This window comes from Notolabrus celidotus, unplaced genomic scaffold, assembly GCF_009762535.1.
Source record: "Notolabrus celidotus isolate fNotCel1 unplaced genomic scaffold, fNotCel1.pri scaffold_228_arrow_ctg1, whole genome shotgun sequence".
Taxonomy (NCBI): Eukaryota; Metazoa; Chordata; class Actinopteri; order Labriformes; family Labridae; genus Notolabrus; species Notolabrus celidotus.
Window position 1 is genome coordinate 50,161 of NW_023260076.1, and position 23,762 is coordinate 73,922.

At 39.7% G+C, this 23,762-nt stretch overlaps 1 protein-coding gene, 1 long non-coding RNA gene and 9 other non-coding genes across 11 annotated transcripts; 6 read left to right on the forward strand and 5 right to left on the reverse strand.

Moving 5' to 3' along the window:
• Nucleotides 1–11,337: 11,337 nt before the first annotated feature.
• LOC117809077 lies at nt 11,338–21,317 on the reverse strand. The gene is made up of 14 exons (XM_034678771.1): nt 20,273–21,317; nt 19,213–20,090; nt 16,931–17,066; nt 16,742–16,813; nt 15,614–15,823; nt 15,220–15,458; nt 15,020–15,132; nt 14,413–14,627; nt 14,122–14,319; nt 13,353–13,603; nt 13,007–13,135; nt 12,704–12,844; nt 11,944–12,052; nt 11,338–11,719 (listed from the first exon to the last, which is right to left on the reverse strand). The coding sequence occupies exons 3-14, from the start codon at nt 16,989–16,991 to the stop codon at nt 11,502–11,504; spliced, it is 1,956 nt and encodes a 651-aa protein (XP_034534662.1). The 5' UTR covers nt 16,992–17,066; nt 19,213–20,090; nt 20,273–21,317; the 3' UTR covers nt 11,338–11,501.
• Nucleotides 18,002–18,073, reverse strand: trnad-guc. The gene has a single exon. It is a non-coding gene; the product is annotated as a tRNA-Asp (tRNA).
• Nucleotides 18,626–18,698, forward strand: trnav-cac. The gene has a single exon. It is a non-coding gene; the product is annotated as a tRNA-Val (tRNA).
• Nucleotides 18,927–18,998, reverse strand: trnaq-uug. Its single transcript has one exon. It is a non-coding gene; the product is annotated as a tRNA-Gln (tRNA).
• trnal-cag lies at nt 19,421–19,503 on the forward strand. The gene has a single exon. It is a non-coding gene; the product is annotated as a tRNA-Leu (tRNA).
• On the forward strand, nt 19,908–19,979 carry trnaq-cug. Its single transcript has one exon. It is a non-coding gene; the product is annotated as a tRNA-Gln (tRNA).
• trnad-guc lies at nt 20,434–20,505 on the reverse strand. Its single transcript has one exon. It is a non-coding gene; the product is annotated as a tRNA-Asp (tRNA).
• trnav-cac lies at nt 21,058–21,130 on the forward strand. Its single transcript has one exon. It is a non-coding gene; the product is annotated as a tRNA-Val (tRNA).
• Nucleotides 21,318–21,358: 41 nt separating the features above from the next.
• trnaq-uug lies at nt 21,359–21,430 on the reverse strand. The gene has a single exon. It is a non-coding gene; the product is annotated as a tRNA-Gln (tRNA).
• On the forward strand, nt 21,385–22,896 carry LOC117809079. Its single transcript, XR_004630430.1, has 2 exons — nt 21,385–21,797; nt 22,606–22,896. It is a non-coding gene; the product is annotated as an uncharacterized LOC117809079 (long non-coding RNA).
• On the forward strand, nt 21,853–21,935 carry trnal-cag. Its single transcript has one exon. It is a non-coding gene; the product is annotated as a tRNA-Leu (tRNA).
• Nucleotides 22,897–23,762: the final 866 nt, after the last annotated feature.

A 23,762-nucleotide genomic window follows, 5' to 3' on the forward strand; every position in this document is an offset into this window, starting at 1 on the left:
TAGATTGTTTAGTATTTAACATGTCAGATTAGATTGTTTAGTATTTTTGACGTGTCAGATTAGATTGTTTAGTATTTTAGGCGTGTCAGATTAGATTGTTTAGTATTTTAGGCGTGTCGGATTAGATTGTTTAGTATTTAAGACGTGTCAGATCAGATTGTGTAGTATTTTAGATGTCAGATTAGATTATTCAGTATTTTAAATATTTCAGATTGGATTGTTTGGAATTTTTGATATGCCAGATTGGATTGTTTAGTATTTAACATGTCAGATTAGATTGTTTAGTATTTTAGATGTCAGATTGGATTGTTAAGTATTTTAGATATGCCACATTAGATTGTTTAGTATTTTAGGCGTGTCAGATTAGATTGTTTAGTATTTTAGGTGTCAGATTAGATTGTTTTGTATTTTAGACGTGTCAGATTAGATTGTTTTGTGTTTTAGACGTGTCAGATTAAAATGTTTAGTATTTTAGATGTGTCAGAGTAGATTGTTTAGTATTTTAGGCGTGTCAGATTAGATTGTTTAGTATTTTAGATGTGTCAGAGTAGATTGATTAGTATTTTAGGCGTGTCAGATTAGATTGTTAGTATTTTAGACGCGTCTCATTAGATTGTTTAGTATTTTAGGTGTCAGATTAGATTGTTTTGTATTTTAGACGTGTCAGATTAGATTGTTTTGTGTTTTAGACGTGTCAGATTAAAATGTTTAGTATTTTAGATATGTCAGAGTAGATTGTTTAGTATTTTAGGCGTGTCAGATTAGATTGTTTAGTATTTTAGATGTGTCAGAGTAGATTGATTAGTATTTTAGGCGTGTCAGATTAGATTGTTTAGTATTTTAGACGCGTCGGATTAGATTGTTTAGTATTTTAGGCGTGTCGGATTAGATTGTTTAGTATTTTAGATGTCAGATTAGATTATTTAGTATTTTAGATGTCAGATTAGATTGTTTAGTATTTTTGACGTGTCAGATTAGATTGTTTAGTATTTTAGGCGTGACGGATTAGATTGTTTAGTATTTAAGGCGTGTCAGATCAGATTGTTTAGTATTTTAGATGTCAGATTAGATTGTTTAGTATTTTAAATATGTCAGATTGGATTGTTTGGAATTTTTGATATGCCAGATTGGATTGTTTAGTATTTAACATGTCAGATTAGATTGTTTAGTATTTTAGATGTCAGATTGGATTGTTTAGTATTTGTGACGTGTCAGATTAGATTGTTTAGTATTTTTTTTATGTGTCAGATTAAAATGTTTAGTATTTTAGGCGTGGCAGATTAGATTGTTTAGTATTTTAGACGTGTCGGATTAGATTGTTTAGTATTTTATATATTTCAGATTAGATTGTTTAGTATTTTAGGTGTCAGATTAGATTGTTCAGTATTTCAGATGTGTCAGATTAGATTGTTTAGTATTTTAGGCGTGTCAGATTAGATTGTTCAGTATTTTGACGTGTCAGATTAGATTGTTTAGTATTTTAGATATGTCGGATTAGATTGTTTAGTATTTTAGGCGTGTTGGATTAGATTGTTTAGTATTTAAGGCGTGTCAGATCAGATTGTTTAGTATTTTAGATGTCAGATTAGATTATTCAGTATTTTAAATATGTCAGATTGGTTTGTTCGGAATTTTTGATATGCCAGATTGGATTGTTTAGTATTTAACATGTCAGATTAGATTGTTTAGTATTTTAGATGTCAGATTGGATTGTTCAGTATTTTAGATATGCCACATTAGATTGTTTAGTATTTTAGATATTTCAGATTACATTGTTTAGTATTTTAGGTGTCAGATTAGATTGTTCAGTATTTTGATATGTCAGATTAGATTGTTTAGTATTTTAGATATGTCAGATTAGATTGTTTAGTATTTTAGATATGCCACATTAGATTGTTTAGTATTTTAGGTATCAGATTAGATTGTTTAGTATTTTTGATGTCAGATTAGATTATTCAGTATTTTAAAAATGTCAAATTGAATTGTTTAGAATTTTATTCATGCCAGATTGGATTGTTTAGTATTTAAAATGTCAGATTAGTTTGTTTAGTATTTTAGAATTGTCAGATTAGATTGTTTAGTATTTTAAATATGTCAGATCAGATTGTTTAATATTTTAGATATGTCAGATCAGATGGTTTAGTAATTTAAATGTAAGATTACATTGTTTATTATTTAAGATTCGTCAAATTAGATTGTTTAGTATTTTAGATGTGTCAGATTAGATTGTTTAGTATTTTTGATGTCAGATTAGATTGTTTAGTATTTTAAATGTCAGATTAGATTATTCAGTATTTTAAATATGTCAGATTGGATTGTTTAGTATTTTAGGCGTGTCTCATTAGATTGTTTAGTATTTTAGGTGTCAGATTAGATTGTTTAGTATTTTAGATATGTCAGATTAGATTGTTTAGTATTTTAGATATGTCAGATTGGATGCTTAGTATTTTACAGTTCAGGTTAGATTGTTTAGTATTTTAGGTATCAGATTAAATTGTTTAGTATTTTAGATGTGTCAGATTAGATTGTTTAGTATTTTAGGTATCAGATTAAATTGTTTAGTATTTTAGACGGATCAGATTAGATTGTTTAGTATTTTAGATGTGTCAGATTAGATTCTTTAGTATTTTAGATAAGTCAGATTTTATTGTTTTTGTACTTTAAATATGTCAGATTTGATTGTTTAGAATTTTAGATTTGCCAGATCGGATTGTTTAGTTTTTTACATGTCAGATTAGATTGTTTAGTATTTTAGATATGTCAGATCAGATTGTTTGTTATTTTTAGATATGTCAGATTAGTTTGTATATTATATTTAATATGCCAGATTGGATTGCTTAGTATTTTACTTGTCAGATTACACTTTTTAGTATTTAACATGTCAGATTAGATTGTTTAGTATTTTAGACATGCCAGATTGGATTGTTTAGTATTTTAAATATCTCAGTGTAGTTTGTCCAGTATTTTAAGTATCTCCATGTTTGCATTGTCCTTCATATGAAATCTTTCAGTGTTTAGATTGTCCAGCATTTTAAGTATCTCAGTTTAAATTCATTATCAACATATCATCCAGACCTCTTATTTCAAGTTGTTCTAGGTTTGATGTGGTACTTACCTGTCCATCTTGGCAGGAGGGGCTTCACTGTTTCTTCAACGTCCCTGTTTCCTATTGATCAGTCCAACCATCCGCGCAGGATCAGAAGCTGCAGGTGAAGATCATCCACGCAGGATCAGAAGCTGCAGGTGAAGATCATCCGCGCAGGATCAGAAGCTGCAGGTGAAGATCATCCGCTCAGGATCAGAAGCTGCAGGTGAAGATCATCCGCCCAGGATCAGAAGATGCAGGTGAAGATCATCCGCGCAGGATCAGAAGCTGCAGGTGAAGATCATCCGCGCAGGATCAGAAGCTGCAGGTGAAGATCATCCGCGCAGGATCAGAAGCTGTAGGTGAAGATCATCCGCCCAGGATCAGAAGCTGCAGGTGAAGATCATCCGCGCAGGATCAGAAGCTGTAGGTGAAGATCATCCGCGCAGGATCAGAAGCTGCAGGTGAAGATCATCCGCCCAGGATCAGAAGCTGCAGGTGAAGATCATCCGCCCAGGATCAGAAGCTGTAGGTGAAGATCATCCGCGCAGGATCAGAAGCTGCAGGTGAAGATCATGGTTGCTCAGGAGAGAAGTCACAGCTGTACTAACTAAGTTTGAGCTGGGGGTTATATTTATAGATTCTGCCTTCCATTATGACATCATATCTCAACCCATTGTGACTCATAGTTGAAGTCCCATCACCATGGAAACAGTTGGAGACAATGCTGACTCAGATGACCTCATCAGTTCTGACTGACAAAGACACACGCACACACACACATACACACACACACACACACACACACACACACACACACACACACACATACACACACACACAGGGACGTTGAAGAAAATGATGAAAATATTGATGGATAATCCAATATTTATTTTTAAAAAAAAGATAAAACCACTAATATTGGACAATGGTTGGTGTGTCTCATTCCTCCCAGTTAGTATTTATTTAAAATATTGATTTGAGGACCGTGGGTCATTAACATGGAAGTTACTGAAGGAAAATGATGAAAATATTGATTTATTGATAATCCAATATTTATTTAAAAAACAAAAGATATCAGCACAATTGTTGGACAAAAGTGGGTGTGTCTCATTCCTCCCAGTGAGTATTAGTTATAAATATTGATTTGAGAAGTTATTGAAGGTAAATGATGAAAATATTGATTTTGCTCCTCTGAAACAATAATTTGTTGATGGTCCCTAAAGTCGGTCTCTGTGGATTAGGGCGAGCCTCTGGAGAGGAGGTTACCGTCCTTCTACCATCTCTCATGGGCAGGAGTGAGAGCTATACGTCGCTGCCTCCAGCGTGAATGTCTGTCCAATATCCAACTTCAAACCATCCTCACTGCAGTCAGGAAGGAGGGCTGGAGGTGTGTGTGAGAGAGAGAGGAGAGAGCGCAGGAGAAGTTATTCATCCATTCAAACTTTATTGTTTGTTTGTTAGTTGGCTTGGTCACGGCCGTCAGTGAGCGGTTAATAAAGCTCCTGTGATCACGAATCGGCTCGTCATCCTTGAAGCGTCCGGACGGACGTTACAATATTTCCCCCCTAACAACATTCAATGAAGAATATCCGCCCTTCTCTGCAGTCCCAGGTCTTTTAAGTGTAATTTAAGGGTTCCTATTGATGTGTGTATTTCATGATACGAGGAGAGCATTTCAACAATCACACTATATGTATGTCCCTTGTTGAAGTATTTCACTATCAACTCAAGCTGCTCTCCCATCCTGGTCAACATTTTAAATTTTGCGTTGGCTCTGCTATGTATCCAGTGTAAACAGGAAATGATAAATGACTGATGGCGGACAGACTTGGGTTTAGCCAAACACAAACAAGTACATACCTGGTCCTACCCTTTCTGGTTTCTTGAAAACAAATTCTGATTCTGAAATTTATTTTGTGGTTCTGAAATTATTTTGTGATTTGGAAATGTTGTGATTCAGAAATGTATTTTGTGATTCTGAAATGTATTTTGTGATTCAGAAATGTATTTTGTGATTCAGAAATTTATTTTGTGATTCTGAAATTTATTTTTATGGTTCTGAAATTATTTTGTGATTCGGAAATGTTGTGATTCAGAAATTTATTTTGTGATTCTGAAATGTATTTTGTGATTCGTATATGTATTTTGCTCTTTTGAAATATGAATTACTATTGGCTTTCAGGGCCACCATAAAAAAGGGAACATCACTCATTGTCATTGTCACTCAGGTTGGTTTGTGACTGATCCTCAGGTTCGCCTCGCCAGTCCTTGTACTTGATGAAAACCCAGAAATCGTGCAATTCAATTATCTTTTGGTTAGTGACTAAGCTAACATTGTGTCTCTCAGCAAACTAACTCAGCCTACCACAGGACTGCATTGCTTGTATTTTGCACAGTTGGGGGAATATCACGAAATTTGAATGTCCGATGGTCCACCACTAGCATTGTCGTCTTGTCATTGTCTCGTTTATGAAAACAAATCATACGTTTGTCAGAATTTCTGACCTTCCCACTCACCCTTAATCCAAATTACCCCAGTGCGCTGCAATATGTGTGTGTGTGTGTGTGTGCTTGCTGGCTGTGTGTGTGTGTGTGTGTGTGTGTGTGTGTGTGTGTGTGTTTGTGCATCCACCTCCTATGGTACTGCCCCTTCCCCAGAAAGCCTCACAGGGACCTTAGTATCCATTTGCAGTGGGCTTGCGTCATGCTTGGCTTCCTGTAACTCATAGTCTTTGTAGAATCAGATTCACAGCAGGGGGATGTCTTGATGAGAAACTAGATTTTAAACAGTAAATGATCATTCTCTGAACTCTGTTACAAAGGGTTTTTAAAAAATGAGCCAGAATGGTGGAGAAAAATTCATCATGTGGATCTGGTCTGGTTTCGTGAACAAGGGTTGAATGTGGATCAAACTGAAGGGGCTATGAGGACTTTCCGTCAGGCGTCGTTTGCAGTGACACCTTTGGACTGAATCGGTGGCGTTTTTTTCCCAAAACAAATGCACACCTTGCCTCTCACCAAGGTGTGCATTTGTTTTGGGAGCAAAAGATGGAGAACGGATTGTCTTTTTAACTCTGCAAGACAACTTTCTTCAGGATTCAAAGTGACGAGGTAAAGTATTTATCTGAACACGCCCGAAGCTAAGCAGGGTCGGGCCTGGTTAGTACTTGGATGGGAGACCGCCTGGGAATACCAGGTGCTGTAAGCTTTTTTTTTTCTTTCAAATTTCTCTTTCACTTCTCTGCGCTGCATAAAAAGCGACCTGACTGAAAAGAAGCGAAGAGACAGAGGCCCACGCGCGCCAGATTTCCCCGCCACATTCTGGCTGCAGGCTGCCACAGCCTATAAGAGGCTGTTTTGTATGGGGGACAAAAAATGACATAATTAGAAATAAATAAATAAATGAATGAATAAATAAATGCAGAAATAAATGTATAAATGAATACTTGAATAAATAAATAAATGTTTAAATAAATACATAAATGAATAAATAAATAATTTAATGCTTATATTCTTTGTTTTTATTTACACATTTTTAGATGTATTTATTTATTTATGTCCTCAATTATGCACACATTTTAAAATGTATATGTTTAATTATTTATATGTCTATTATTTTCTATATGTATTTATTGATATATTATTTCATTTACACATTTATTTATTTATTTATATATTTATTCATTTCCGTATTTCTTTGTCCATTATGTCAGCGGTAAAGTATATATGTAAATTACGTGGGCGGGCCTGACCCCAAACTTAACCAGGATTGGTTACATGGATGTGATTGGATCTACTCCTCCTGCCTTGACTTGAACGTTACCGTCATGTTTGGCAGCTGACCACAGAGCCCGCTGGATTTCAAATGGAGGGTTTTGTGCGAACAGTGGCTGATGAGTTACGGCGTTTAGCGGTCGAAGTGGAGAAGGACTCACCAAATGACTACCTGCAATATCGGTTACATAGTCTAATGGAGGACTTACTCCAGATCAACGCTCAGATGGACATTGAAGTTGGCGTGGACGTTTTAGACAAGCTTCAAGAAGTCGCCCGTCAGCTCCACGTTGTGTCTGAGACAGAGGAGGAGAAAACGTGTGGACGTCCCTCATACCTTTTACCTCCTGAGGTCATTAAAGTTCACCTTCTGATGGGGCACACTGCGGGAGAGATAGCGAGGTTGTTCGGAGTGTGTGAGAGAACAATCCGTCGGAGGATGGCACAGTATGGGATAAGGTCATTTAAACCCTAATCATCGTATCATTTGCGTTTAAGTTACAAAGCTACACAACACAGATTCACCATTAATGTAGCTAAGCTGATAAGTCCCGTTCAATTAATGTCAATTGTGGGGTTTTGTATGACCAGAGTCCATGATTTATTGACTCCGATGGATGATGGGGCCCTGGATGAAACTGTGACCCAGATTCTGCAGCAACATCCCAACTGTGGATATAAGATGATGGCTGGGCACTTGAATGCACAAGGCATCTGAATACAGAGTAAGTGACAGGAGTTTAACACATTCATTTGAATGGAGAACACAGAATTGTGTTACACTCAATACATTAGTGTAGATTTCATTGACTAAAACTTTCTAAGAGCTTACATTGATTTTCTGAGTGAAAATTAGACTAGAAATCTATGCAAATGTACGTAAATCTTACTAAAAGAATAAGACAAAAAAAGGACAGAGTTCACTTTTTTATGTGTCCACCTTATTTCTGCATATTTTAGGACAGCGTGTACAGGACTCCATGCATCGGGTGGACCCTCGGGGAGGTTTGATGCGTACCCTTCAGCTGAATCCAAGAAGACGCAGGAAGTATGATGTACCAGCACCAAACAGTTTGTGGCACATTGATGGGAACCACAAATTGATAAGGTAGGGTATCTGATGAACAGTAACATCAGTTACTGTTAAATAAAATGTCACAGCAACCTCAGCGGTGATCCACCTGTTTACTGGAAGCAAGATCCTTTTTATCCAGTGCTATCGGCTAATTTATCTATAGTGGATGGGTTAAAGAAATATTAGAAATGGCATCACAGAACCATAAATTGCTTTAAAGAGGATCGCCTCATGAACTGGCCTGCCTGCTCACCTGATTTCAACCCGACTGAGAACTTGTGGTCAATACTGAAGAAGATCATTTACAGTAATGGCAAGAAATACAGCTCAAAGAGCCTCTTTGGAAAGACATACAAGGTACAGCTCACAGAGTCATCAGAGAAGTCATCAGAAACTAAATCAGTTTACAGTGACCTCTGACCCTCACTGAGAGAAAAGGAGGTTATATTGGACATTAGAGAAACACTTTAGATTTGAAATGTTTCAGAAACATTAACAGTTTTATTTTGTACACAAATGTAAAGAAAACTGTTGTTTTTGTTGAGGTTTGAATACAGTTGTAGTAAATATTATTATTTTCAATCAATAGAACTTTTTAAATGGTGCCTAGTTTTTAATTTTCACAAGTTATATGCTCTTATCACCAACTTGCATAATAATTTGACACGCTCATTTCTGCAGATTCTGCATTTATTTAAAAATACAGCCAACGTAATTTGAAAAGCATCATTTTAACCACACAGTTGAAGAAATACATTCACTATCTGACTTCGTTATTAATTTGAAAACGACTGTTAACATAGTTTTTAACATATTCACAAAAATACTCACGTGCCTAATAATTGTGCGCACGCAGTGTAGCACTGGAGCTGTCATGGCGGAAAGAGATCTGTCTTAATTCACCATATGTCTATATATATGTATTTCAGATGGCGCATTGTTGTGCATGGTGGTATTGACGGCTTTAGTCGTCTCATTGTGTACCTGCACGCTGCCACCAACAACCGTGCCCAAACAGTCCTGAGAAGCTTTGTCCAAGCTGTGGAGGTCTACGGTGTGCCATCTCGTGTAAGGTCGGATAAAGGAGGGGAAAATGTGGATGTTGCACGCTACATGGTGGCCAACGGAGGACTCAACAGAAACTCACATATTGCTGGCAGGAGTGTCCATAATCAAAGGTCAAATAATCATCACAAGGTTAAAAGCACAAGGGCCTCATTCAGCTTAACTTGGAATCAAAAACATTTGAAATCAGAAGATCTTTGGATTAGAACTGCCATGTTTTTATGCTGGTAGTTTAGTTATTTTGATAAAGATAAGGGTGTGATCAAGTTAGTCAAGTTAATAAACGTATTCTAATCATTTCATCAATTGATTTGTCAGTTTGTGTTGAGCAATCCTCTCTGCTTGAACACAGTCTGTAGTATACCTATTGAAGCTGGTGGTATATAATACAATTCCTAACTTGTCTTTTCTTTTTTCTGTATGTTTTGTTGCATATGTTGTTTACCTTTATTTAAAGAAGTCATAAAGTCATGTTTTACTGAATGGCAGAATTATAGGCCATTTCAACTTTTTCCATCAGAATAGAGAGGCTGTGGAGAGATGTGTATGTGGGAGTAGTGGGTCTCTTCTACTCCATCTTCACCAACCTTGAGAGAGAAGGCCATCTCAATCCTGACTGTGAAGTTCACTTGTATGCTCTCCACTGGTGCTTTCTGCCTCACATCCTGAAACACCTTCAGGCTTTCCAGCATGTCTGGAACTGCCACCGGCTGAGCACTGAGGGAAATCAGTCCCCGCTTCAGCTGTGGACCCGTCATGAGCGTGAGACCCCTCAGGATCAGGACTCAGTGCAGGTTTGACTTTCTTTCTTTCTTTTATGACTGTTTCACTTGTCAACATCCTAACCACTTAGTCTGATGTTATACAAATTGATTTCAATTAAGAATGCAGAGACAGACCACTCCAAAGTCTAGACTACATGCCTCCACGATTTTAAACAGTAAATCAAGTGTTTTAGTATTGTATGCTTAAGATTTATCAATAACCGATTATTTTGAATGCTTTGATGTTTATTTGTTTAGACAGTTGCGCCACCTGACACTATTACATTTGTAAGGCAAAACAACATACAATATTTTAAATGCACTGAAAATGTCCCCTTTTTTAAAAAAAAGTTAAAATTTCATTTAGCTATGAAATTGTTTTTAAGGGAAATTAAAGCAAAAGTTCATGTCAATGGCCTCACTATTTAAGTGTCTTGGTAGTGGGTTTGCATGTAATTGAGATGACTCATCAATTTATTTTAAAATGATGTTTCAGGGATTTAACAGCTATACAAACTGATGATGCTCTATACATATTTAATTACCATAATAACTTCACTATGATTTTGACTGACAGACCCTTTGTCTTTGTCTCTTGCATTCGCAGGCTGACATAGAGTATGGAGTTGACTGGACCGGACCCTGTGGTCATCGACAACCAGGGGTTGTTGTCCCAGAAGTGGAACTGCAGCGCCATCTGACTGAGACAGAAGTAGAGAGCCTACCTCATCCTGAGGGTCCTCTGTCAAATGCATCGGATGCCTACATGCAAACTGTGAGGCTTTTGTCAGAAATGCTTCAGTGAATGTCATATTTGTAAACTGCAAGGTTCACACTGAATAAAAAAAGCACAGGACTGATAAAGAGTGTTTTTGTTTAACAGCAGTATACCTTTAAAATAGCTACTGTAATTTATATCATGAGAACAAACATTGTCCAGTTACATTTACAGATTATCGACTTCAGGTCTGACTTTGATGCTATTTCATAAATTATTTTATGGGAATAATCCTTTATATTTTTCACAACTCTAATCTCTGATTTATCATCTGCCCCTGTAGTGATGGTGCTCTTCAAGACAAAAAAGTCTGAAATATCTAAAGGCTGACCTTCAGAGTTTTATTTACATGTCTCACCTGTGACAAATCACAATCCTACTCCCAACTTGAACAAAACAGACAGGACAAAATCAAGACTAGGTTAGAGGATCTGCAATCCTTTAATGCTTTTAAAACCTCCTGAGATCAAGATTGGAACATATCTTTAAAGCAATAAACCTTAAATATGATCAGATTTGTTTTGAACAACTGAACCTGAGACAGCATTAAAAAATAAAAATGGCAAAACCTTTTCCTTTGCTTTGTTGAAATTCCCTGCTCTAGCAGACGCTCAAAACTGATGGCTTTGCAACATTAATAAAGAACAAACTCCTTGTAAATTTGTTGCAAGAAAACGAAGCATTTCAAATGGAAATGAAGAGATTCTGTTAATCAGATTGCTCAACTCTGTCTCATACCATGAAAACAAAACTCAAGTTGTCTCCTTATCATTAAAGGACTCTTCTCATGGCAGTGTTTTGAAGACAAGTTTTTCCCTTCTTGAACAGGTCAAACTGACTCATAAACATGGTCTACAAAACTAGTATTACAGCAGGTGATGTGAGATTTAACCTTCACAAAGAACTTTACGCTGTGTTTTAACATATCAAAACCACAAGAAGTGCATACTGTCCTTACTAGACCAACCCAAAACCAGTATCAACACTCCAAATGGCAGCAAGGATGTCTCTTTCAAAGACTGTGTAGTCTTTGTAATGTCCTGGAAGTTTTAACAGGTGGAAGCAGGTTGAAGACCCTGGGTAGGTGCTCTCCACAACTTCAACATCCAAGTGTCTGGGAAGCACATTCCAGCCAACCCAAAACTGCACAAGTTTTCCAAGAAGGTTTGGAGAAGCTACCACAAAAGAGAAGAAAATACACATTTCTGTTTTAGATATAACTACTTTGCAAAACCCTAAATATGATGTGACTCTAAAATGACCAAACCGTATGTTGTTCAGAGAGTAAAGAGAAAATAAAAGCATGTAAACTATTTGACCTAAAGTAAGTTATCTATCCTGTTTGAGAGCTCCAGTTAAATAATCCATAAGGGTTAACATTAGTAACACATCTACTTACAATTCTCAACAAATGTGCGAAGGAATCCTGTGATCCTGCATGCATCCTCCAAAGACACGTCACTGTCCTCTTGGTCCTGTGTGGGCCACTGTATCTTGTCCAAAACCACCTAAAAAAAGTAAATTTGATGATCTTTTAAAACACAATTTTCCAAACAGCTAAAGACACTACAAAACAATGGCATATTAAGTGTAAGGCATTCAACACTGATTAAAGCTTTACAGTAGTTAGGGCATGACCAGATTCGAGTGCGATTGAAGGACCAAGCTAGTTGTGTCTGTATAAAATAAATATAACTATCACTTTCTGATGATTATTGAATAATCATCCAAAAACTTTGCTAACTGACAAAGTAACACAGTGGTCACTGCATTTAGATCTATAACACAGGTACAGCACTGCATGTACGCTTTACTAAAAAAATGAAATACATTTTTTATGCAAGTTGCAATGTATATTTTGTGAATTAAATATATTCGAAATCTTCTTTTAAATTTACAGTTACATCCCAAACTGTTGAAACTAGCGTCTAGAATATGTTTTTGTCCAACTAACAATCTTGACAGGGTTTAAAAGTATGCTCAAATAAAAATATGATTATTTGATAAGAAACATCTGCAAGATGCATTTTCAAGCGAGCAACTTATTTCAACTCTACACTCAAAATAACAGTAATGTACTTAAACTGGCTTCCTAAAAGTGGAAAATATGACTTCTCTTTTTTAGGCAAGGGGGAGGGTTTTTAACTCTGAGCATATACCTGTGGTGTGTACTGCGTATCTGATGTCCTTGGAAAAAGAAGGGGGATTGTATCTTTCCTCTCTGTTAGCAAGGGCCAAATCAGCGTCTCCTTCAAACCTCGCCGTAACTGTTTGACTTGTCTGGAAGTCCTTTGAAGAACCTGTAAAAGATTTGTGCCACATCAGAAAACACAAGCTGCCTTGCTAATCTTCAACCCATTAACATTTGTTATTGTATCTCTCTGGAGAAAAATAAGCCAGAAGTGTAAATCAAATCCAGTTTAATAAATCTACAACCTGCTCCAGAAGAATGGTGTACTCACAGCATGGAGCAACAGTTTATCAAGCAGCCATCTCCTGTTCTCAGAGGTGACCGTAGGCAGATCCCAGGACAATGCCAGCTCATTGATGCTGTCCTTTTCATCAGGTGTTAATTCTTCTGTACCATCCAGCTTAGAAAGAAAATCAGAATTAATTATTGATATCTGAATTACATTTTTTCTCACATAAATGTTTTTTTTTATTAGACCTTTATGTTGATCCAGTGAATAAATTATATCAAAAATGTATTATTCTAAAACCAATCAGAGACAATTTTTTGGCACCATCAGATACTCTTTACTTTTGTTTCCCTACTTAATGATAAATGCTTAAGGAAAGTGATCATACTGTCTTGAATGTTTCACGGATATCAAAGTCAGCACAGTCTTTGATATCTATGGTGGCTTCTTCTGGGGATCCACCAAAGAGCACATGTAGAATTGCTGGGCTCAGTCCACCAAGGCATGGCCCATCATGTAGAAATGAATGACCAATCATTCGTCCAGCAACAATGAAGAAGTCACTCTCCAGAAGGAAGGTAGACGTAGAGGGAATCAAATGATCTTTTTCACCCTCAAACAGGAGAGTTCCTGCAGGGGCTTAAAATAAAAGAGAGCAGTCCAAAAACACATGGATGGTTATTTAAAGGAAATAGATATTGTACTGGCATGCAGCTTCAGTAGAGTACATATCAATCAGCCACTGGGTACTCAGTTTGACCATTTAAAAACAGTGAAATTCATGTGAACATGTATTCATGAGAGCAAATAAATGCACAGCAATAGAAACAGATTTATCTTCAGTGTGTGAATGGCACAGACCAACACAGAGCTCAGTGGCTTATCTAGTGATCCAAACGTGATGTGGGATAACTATAATAATAATAATACTTTATGCTTACTGAATCTAATATCAAAACCAAACTGCAGTTTGGAAATGATTGTTGCAAAGAAATGGCGAGTCACCCCATCACAAGTCATAGGATCTCCTGAGAAAACAACATCAAATGTATAAATCAGTATAAAACACAGCAAAAATGTCATGGGACGATCTGGACATCAACTACTTACAACTATTTGTGGTGTGTGTGTGTGTGCCATGTGTTACAGATTTTTACCTTTTAGTGTGCATGTCAAAGGGGAAGCCCACTCAACATGAGCCAATTTGTAAAAAGAAAGGATTGTCCTCTCCCTGTCCTCTGCACTGTCTCCAAGATCCATGACAAGACTCAGTGGTTTCCCAGTTGCATGCTGGTTTAAAATATCTTCTTTGAACTTCATTGCTGCCTCTGCAGGATCTTCTTTGATTTTCCAATCTAAAATGTTAAAAAAATATATTTGTAATTTGAATACAAATGTTGAGGAAACTACAAACAGATCATATGATATGTGGAGGTAAAGTAACACACCAGGAAATCCTCTGTCCTCAGCCGGCTCTAGATCAGTGATCTCATGAGTATGCATTTCTCCCTGATGTGGCTTTGAGATTTCTGTGTTGCTGGCCCTGGCAGTCAGACTCTCCTGTGACCTTGTTAACATGCTCACAAATCTACTCTCTCTTTGGGGAGTGCATAGATTTTCATTGGCTACCTCCATTTGCTCCTCAACACTGCTCTGTGATTGCCTTAGACATATAGAGATCATTTTATTAGTGGTCATATTGCAGGACACAGTTGCAAAAATGTCAATGAACTATATAACCAGATTGCAATTCAAACTCTTATTTCAGAACCAAAATTGTCAGACCTACAGACCTCCAGGATTTTGCATTTACGGGGTTACCTGAAGAACATTTAGGCCTATATTTAACAGTGAAAAAGATTTTCATCCCAATGTTTCCCCTTTTTATTTTCTAATACTTTTTGCAATATAGGCTTGATCCTTCATACATGAAGACACTATTGAAATAATCTACAAATGCTTGCTGAGGGGATCTCACATTGCCTCATGTTCCCTTTCTTGATGTATGACATACAGTACATGCATTGTGCTTTCAAACATGACACTAGTCTGTACCTCATGCATTCATCACTGTGGGCCTTTATGCTCGAAAAAGGAAACTCTTCTTCACATCGGACACATTTCTGGGGTGGTCCAGCCAGCTCATTACTGCTTCCTGGTTGACCTATCTGTAGAGGACAACAAAACAGCATTAAGTATAACAATTTAACTGTCACTCAAAGACTACAAGAGCACTTTTAAATTGAAAAACATACAGGCTCCAGGTTCAGGGTCCTTTGAAGTGGGCGAATGAAAATGGTAGCATGTCCAATCTGAGTTTGTGGATCTTTTAGATGGCGAACATGGTAGCCTTCATTGGGACAGGGGATGAGGACCAGTTGACGACTTCTGATTGTTCCCGAAATTTTGAGAAGTTCAAATCCCCCTCCCTGTCTAAGTGGAGGGAATGCTTCAAATAGAAAGTCTCTGAATTTGTCTGGATTCTCCTGACTACCTGAAATAAAAACACAGAGAATATAGTAGCAAGTGCAATCAGAAGAAGTAATATTTGTATTAAATAGGACTATTTCATTCAAATAACAAATTTACATATGCACAAGACATCCTCCAAAATACAATGTACATTTTTTGTCATAATACTGCACAAACCTTGAAATGTCAGACGCTTGTCTCCTAAACCTGCAGCTGCAAGCCTCTGTTTGGCAAATTTGGTTGGGACAAGCATTGCATTTTTGTCGCTCAGACAGCAGAAGTTGTGCGTGTAGGAATGAGTTTGTGAAGCAACAGCAATGGAGCGCCTTGTTGTTGACAACCTTCTCCCTCCTTGGGTATATGGACCAAACAATCTCAAAACTTCAGCTAGGATTAAGTGAAGACAACAGGCATTAATTACTGAGTACATTTTAATAACTGCACAATATTAATGAAAACCATGAGGTGACCAGATTTCAGAAATGAAAATTGGTAGGCACATTTCAGTAGTCAAAATATTGGCAAGATATCCAGTTTCATTATCTTGGAGAGACAAAGGGAGACACTTTTCTTTTGAAGTATTTTTTATCAAGGTAACTGTAAGGTAAAAAAAACTGTGGTTAAGGCTGCCTGATACAATTGAGTATTTCTTGATTATCTTAAAAAATTGTCAGAAAATAATAGTTCCATGTCATGGTGCCATAAATGCCTCATTCCATGAAAAAGTTTAAAAAAAAAAAATCTGATTATTGGACACAACTGAGCAAACAAAAATACAGGTTCATAAGAAATGTGCTAAATGTCAAAAGTTTTAAAATGTACCTTTTCTTGTCTTCCAAGGTTTAAGGTGAATTTAAGAAGGCCAGTATTACAACACTAGTTTGAGATTTTGTGAAATGGTAAAACATGTTGTCTCAGGTAGGTATCCTTTATTATAGGGTATTTATAGGGTATAATAATGCAAACTTCAATACCATCGTCGTATTACTCCAGCCATATAACGACAGATATCATGGACCTTCATCTGATTGAGACATCCTATTATTTTTGGTTATCACACGCATTCACCGATATTTAAGACTTTAGCCAGTTACTACCAGCTAGGGCACGACACGACATCCCGTAGTTAGCTCTAAAAAGGCGGGGGAATCTGCATCACTACATCAACAATGTTGCATATTACCCAACAGATCTATAATATTATATTCAACACAATATTCAAAACACAATACACGCATTCTTCAGTTTAGAAGAAGCTTAGTTTATGACTTTATATTACAGATGTGTTAAAGTTCAAAAACCCACCGTCCACAGGGTGTCTATGTGAGGGTGAAGGGGAGGGCTGACGGGTACTTTCAACGTTTGTGGCTCCTGGTGCTGCACAAAAATACAGTGAGTGTCACATGGTTGACAAAGTCCATTCAGTTGACTTTATATTCAACATATGCAATGACCTCTAAACTTATTTGACTGAGCAACAAAGTTGTTACTTACTGTTTTCAAGCTGGTTGGCTAGCTCCCGCAGCACCTCTGGAAGCGTCCTGTCACTCGCCATTGCTAATGTGAAAGTCTGAAGGCAGTTGAGTTGAATCGATTGCTTCTGTCTGGTTTGCCCAGTAAACCAATCCTGCTTCAGAGTGGAGTAAGGACCGCCAACTTAATTTGCATATATACTTTTCCTCTGACAAAATAGACCCAGAAATACATAAATGAATACATGTGGAAATACAGAAATACGTAAATGAATGAATCAATAAATAAATGAATGAATGTGGAAATGCAATGATAGAAAAATGAATAAAATAAAAAAAATCTAACATATATATAGAGAAATAAATGTGTTGTGTATGTGCATGCGTAATTGAGAAAATAAATAAAAAAATTAATATAAAATATGGTAATAATGAGAAAGAATATAAGCATTAAATTATTTATTTATTCATTTATGTATTTATTTCGGAATTCATTTATTTATTCAAGTATTTATTCAATTATTAATACATTTATTTCTGCATTTATTTATTCATTCATTTATTTATTTATTTCTAATTATGTCATTTTTTTTCCCTCATATGAATCCAGCGATCCGAGTTCAAATCTCGGTGGGACCTGCTTTTGAGGTGTCGCAGGTGCCTTGCGACTGGTCGGACGGCAAGCAACACAGGTGCCCAGCACCAGTGAGCCCTTGAACAATCCAAGGGTTATCGGGTCAGCCGATCCTCCTGAAAGGTTCAGAGGCCACTGTAAATTCCGGCTCGTACTAACCATCAAATGGAACTGTAGTCGCTCTTAACAGCGCATGCATGCCCTACTGATGTAAAGCATAGTGTACACATTGGACTGGAATTTGCTGATGAAGGCAAAAGGCAGGGATGAACCAATGAACTCATCCTGCTTTACTTACGGTACATTGATGACTGCTTGGTTGGCAATTTGATTTAGATTGCCTCCATTGTAGTAGGGAAGGTTAACCCTTCCTCAGCTCACCTCGGCTGGAGAGCAGCACGAGCTTGAAGCCCCTGTCCTTGTGGGTAAAACAATTAGCTGCTGGTAGGAAGCATAAGTCTCCCCGTCGGGGAATCGAACCCCGGTCTTCCGCGTGACAGGCGGAGATACTGTCCACTATACTAACGAGGACGTGTGCCCTTGTGGTCCCTGGCACACGACCGCGGTCTTCCTGTCTTTACCAGGACAGTGCAGACATTCCGAGGGAGGCATGGCCAACTATGGGGTCCAATATACGACACACAGCAGGTCCGGAGCCTTAGTTCCCCCTTTACTGAAGAGCCCACAAAAGCGCATTGTGGGAGGCAGGGTCGCAGCCGGTGCCAAGCAGTTGGGTTGAACTCTTTCTTGTGTTAGATATTGATCGTTGTCACATAATAAGAGCAACTGAGGGCTGGTGCATTCGTCTCCTCTTGATGGCTTTTCGTGCCTTCGTTGTGTATGAAACACATACGCAGTCTTTCACGATGCTCTCAAATATCTGTGTGAGCAGACTGTATGTGTTGATGAGGGCGGTGGCGCTTACGGGGGCTTCCTTCAGGATGGCTGTGCACAAAGCTGGGTGGGGGAAAAATCTGAAAATAGCCACAACAGGAAACTGGACTACACCGCTGCGCAGCATCAAGACTCACCGGGGATCGAGCGCATGACATGAATCATCGACCAACTGTGACGAAAGCACCGGTTTCCGTAGTGTAGTGGTTATCACGTTCGCCTCACACGCGAAAGGTCCCCAGTTCGAAACTGGGCGGAAACACTTTGATGCGTTGCTGTTGTTTCCAGTGGAGATTGCCGCACTTATCAGAAAGTGGCCAGTCGTAAGGAGTAGGTGTGGGACGGTCGTGAAGCTGCAGGAACGCATTCTGGAACCAAGTCCGAAACAAAGCATTTCAGAACTCTCAATTTAGCGTATGACAAAGAGGAGGCAATATTGCAACTGCCACTCAAACAAGACAGTGTGCTGTACAAACATCTAACATCTTCGCAGTCCCACCGAGATTTGAACTCGGATCACTGGATTCAAAGTCCAGAGTGCTCACCATTACACCATGGAACCAGCTTGAAGGTTGCGCACGCAGTTGTGAACATGTTTCTCACTTGACTTCAGCCTACCTACTGTTGCGACAGATACTGCCCTGTAACAGGACTGAGCTTAAGTCCAAGCGACCAGAAACCTCAGCTAAGCCAAAGCTGTGTTCACAAACTAAAGGACTAGTAATATCAGCAGAGCAATTGGTACTCAAGTTGTACACATGAGCAAAGCCAGGTACCTGCAACTGGATTTTTGTAGAAACTGCTTTGGCCTTCCATTAGTCTTCCTCCCCACTGCAAGGAGCGATGTCTTCGTCCTCCAGCCCAAAAGGTTGTTCTTGTTGTTGCCAGGTGAAAACAGTAGCAGTCTGCACCCTGAATGGAGCCAAAAGGTTTGTTACGTGACCGTGTCGGCGTGCCGCGCCCTGTGACCGTGCTGCCCATCTAGTCAGGATGGCCGAGCGGTCTAAGGCGCTGCGTTCAGGTCGCAGTCTCCCCTGGAGGCGTGGGTTCGAATCCCACTTCTGACATGACGTGCTTTTCCCTGCCACTGTTGTCTGCCACATGATGCTGACAGAGATTACTCATCAAGTCTTTACACGGCAGGCGGCATGAAGACAATAAAACACTGTGCTCGTAGTACGGCGGGCGTGCCTGACACGCTAAACTGAGACGGTGCCGTTTGTGTGGCCTCTGACTCCTGCTTTTTGCACGTGTTGCTCTCAGCAAAGAATGAACATGCTGCTCTCAGCCTCAGCCCTCGTAGCTGACCACGTTACTTTAGACAGCCAGTTAAAGTTGCTTTTTCATGCGGTCGTCTGTTTCACTGGTATTTCTTAGTGCCTACCGTCTCTTGTTGTGTGCACAGTAACAACCATACATGTTGATGGCATGTAAGACCGTGTTCGACAGCTGTCTCTGGAAGCCATGCGACGGTGCCATGGTGTAATGGTTAGCACTCTGGACTCTGAATCCAGCGATCCGAGTTCAAATCTCGGTGGGACCTGCTTTTGAGGTGTCGCAGGTGCCTTGCGACTGGTCGGACGGCAAGCAACACAGGTGCCCAGCACCAGTGAGCCCTTGAACAATCCAAGGGTTATCGGGTCAGCCGATCCTCCTGAAAGGTTCAGAGGCCACTGTAAATTCCGGCTCGTACTAACCATCAAATGGAACTGTAGTCGCTCTTAACAGCGCATGCATGCCCTACTGATGTAAAGCATAGTGTACACATTGGACTGGAATTTGCTGATGAAGGCAAAAGGCAGGGATGAACCAATGAACTCATCCTGCTTTACTTACGGTACATTGATGACTGCTTGGTTGGCAATTTGATTTAGATTGCCTCCATTGTAGTAGGGAAGGTTAACCCTTCCTCAGCTCACCTCGGCTGGAGAGCAGCACGAGCTTGAAGCCCCTGTCCTTGTGGGTAAAACAATTAGCTGCTGGTAGGAAGCATAAGTCTCCCCGTCGGGGAATCGAACCCCGGTCTTCCGCGTGACAGGCGGAGATACTGTCCACTATACTAACGAGGACGTGTGCCCTTGTGGTCCCTGGCACACGGCCGCGGTCTTCCTGTCTTTACCAGGACAGTGCAGACATTCCGAGGGAGGCATGGCCAACTATGGGGTCCAATATACGACACACAGCAGGTCCGGAGCCTTAGTTCCCCCTTTACTGAAGAGCCCACAAAAGCGCATTGTGGGAGGCAGGGTCGCAGCCGGTGCCAAGCAGTTGGGTTGAACTCTTTCTTGTGTTAGATATTGATCGTTGTCACATAATAAGAGCAACTGAGGGCTGGTGCATTCGTCTCCTCTTGATGGCTTTTCGTGCCTTCGTTGTGTATGAAACACATGAGCAGTCTTTCACGATGCTCTCAAATATCTGTGTGAGCAGACTGTATGTGTTGATGAGGGCGGTGGCGCTTACGGGGGCTTCCTTCAGGATGGCTGTGCACAAAGCTGGGTGGGGGAAAAATCTGAAAATAGCCACAACAGGAAACTGGACTACACCGCTGCGCAGCATCAAGACTCACCGGGGATCGAGCGCATGACATGAATCATCGACCAACTGTGACGAAAGCACCGGTTTCCGTAGTGTAGTGGTTATCACGTTCGCCTCACACGCGAAAGGTCCCCAGTTCGAAACTGGGCGGAAACACTTTGATGCGTTGCTGTTGTTTCCAGTGGAGATTGCTGCAATTATCAGAAAGTGCCCAGTCGTAAGGAGTAGGTGTGGGACGGTCGTGAAGCTGCAGGAACGCATTCTGGAACCAAGTCCGAAACAAAGCATTTCAGAAGTCTCAATTTAGTGTATGACAAAGAGGAGGCAATATTGCAACTGCCACTCAAACAAGACAGTGTGCTGTACAAACATCTAACATCTTCGCAGTCCCACAGAGATTTGAACTCGGATCACTGGATTCAAAGTCCAGAGTGCTCACCATTACACCATGGAACCAGCTTGAAGGTTGCGCACGCAGTTGTGAACATGTTTCTCACTTGACTTCAGCCTACCTACTGTTGCGATAGATACTGCCCTGTAACAGGACTGAGCTTAAGTCCAAGCGACCAGAAACCTCAGCAAAGCCAAAGCTGTGTTCACAAACTAAAGGACTAGTAATATCAGCAGAGCAATTGGTACTCAAGTTGTACACATGAGCAAAGCCAGGTACCTGCAACTGGATTTTTGTAGAAACTGCTTTGGCCTTCCATTAGTCTTCCTCCCCACTGCAAGGAGCGATGTCTTCGTCCTCCAGCCCAAAAGGTTGTTCTTGTTGTTGCCAGGTGAAAACAGTAGCAGTCTGCACCCTGAATGGAGCCAAAAGGTTTGTTACGTGACCGTGTCGGCGTGCCGCGCCCTGTGACTGCGCTGCCCATCTAGTCAGGATGGCCGAGCGGTCTAAGGCGCTGCGTTCAGGTCGCAGTCTCCCCTGGAGGCGTGGGTTCGAATCCCACTTCTGACATGACGTGCTTTTCCCTGCCACTGTTGTCTGCCACATGATGCTGACAGAGATTACTCATCAAGAAAAAGGGAAGAAAAGAGAAGAAAAACGAGAAAAAGAGAAAGGAACGAAAAATTCGGCCGTTTCCCCGCAATTAAAGTGTTAAAAAGTGATTTCCTCGAAAACTAGTAAACTTTGATACTTTGTATGCGCCGCGTGCGGGATACGAACCGACGAACCTGAAGGAAGCTGAGACCGCAGTATGACTCTCTGCTGTGTGACGCACATTGCCTTATATGGACCTTGCTTTCGGGTCGAAGGGCAAAGGGGTTCCCCCATTCAGAAAATAGGTCACTGAGTGCGCGCAAGGAAACCTCATTAAATGAGTGTAAATAATTACGTACAGCTGATGTTTTAGAAAGCATTATTATGTATCACTGTGATACGGAAGAGGATTAGAGGCACTGAAAAAATTATTATTCTGAGATTTAAGTCAGAATTCTGACTTTAATCTCAGAATTCTGACTTTAATTTAAAAGAAGAATTTAAAAAAAAATGTTGAACTTAATTTTTTTTTTCAGTGGCCCTAATCCTCTTCTTAACTGTGAATACAATTGTGAATACTTTTTAAAATTCTGAATATTTTCATTACAGTAAATAATTCATTTTTTCTTCTTTCCTCTTTCTGCAGGAATGGAAGCTGCCTCATCACAAGACTTGAATAGCAGTTCCCCAACCCTAGACCTTCATAGAGGACTTTTTCTCATGTCTGCTGGAGACCACCTTCAACATGGAACTGAAAATGCCTCCTCTTAGCATCTTTATTTTTCTGTGTCAAAGCAGATTATTTTGCATGTTTTATCTTCAGACTATTTACCCGTAAATTATGCACCATGTTACTGTTGGTGATTGTTGTAAACATCATTGTCAATGTTTTTTTGTGTTGTTTACTTCAATTTTCAATAAAGACACATTTTCTGTAGTTGTGTTTGTTTGTAGAAAATATAACAATTTATTGCACACTATCATAACTTACAAAACAACAAAAATAAACATAAATACTTACAACTATATACAATTTTTACAGTTTTAATTTAGTGTGCCATTTTAGTTATTATTTACAAGATCAGCCTACTTCTGGAATTTCTTCCTCATTTCCTCCAGCCACTGCTGTTTGGTGAGGGTCTCAAACTCAGGGCAGTACACTTTGCCATAGTACTGGCTGTGGCCAGTTTCGGCATTCCTGAACTGGCCACACTTTTTGCAGGTGTTAGCCTCCACTGTCCTCCTGTATGGCCTCTTGGGTGGGGCTTCTTCTTGGCTTGTAGCTGCACCTGTCTGAGGGAAAACTGCCACAGGATATATAACTGGCACTTGTATTAGTCTGACATTTTGTCCAGGTGGAGAGACAAACTGGGTTGTCAGACTGGGTGCTGGTGCTGGGGGGCCGGCAAACAGAGGCCTCTTGCCCGGTATTTTCGGTAAGATGGTGCGGGGGACCTGACTAGGACCCCTCTGCCTCTGCTGTGCCTGACCAGCTGTGCTCTCTGGCAGCCAGTACTGGTGCTCCTGCTGCGCTGGTGCAGGCTGAGCAGCTAGCACTCTTGCCTCCTGAAGAGGCTCTGCAGATTCAGAGATGGCTGGAGGTAGGACGGCACCCTGAAGCAGCACAGACAGTTCCTGTCTCTTCTGCCTGGAGTTGAACCACTGGATCAGGGTGTTCTGGTTGACCTCCACCAGCTGAATGGCTGTCTGCTGCATCACCAGAGAGTTCCCTAGCACCAGCTGCCTTATCCTGTGGTAATCCCTCAAGATAAGGGACCACCTCGAGACAGCTGTCTTCCCTCT

Bases quoted from the DNA above. Each gene is read 5' to 3' on its own strand.
- LOC117809077 (XM_034678771.1), bottom strand. From the start codon at position 16,991: ATGGCGAGTGACAGGACGCTTCCAGAGGTGCTGCGGGAGCTAGCCAAC. The intron at 12,845-13,006 runs GTGAGTACACCA...AATCTTTTACAG, and splicing joins ATAAACTGTTGCTCCATGCT to GTTCTTCAAAGGACTTCCAG. The intron at 12,053-12,703 runs GTATATGCTCAG...TACTTTTTTTAG, and splicing joins ATACGCAGTACACACCACAG to GTGGTTTTGGACAAGATACA.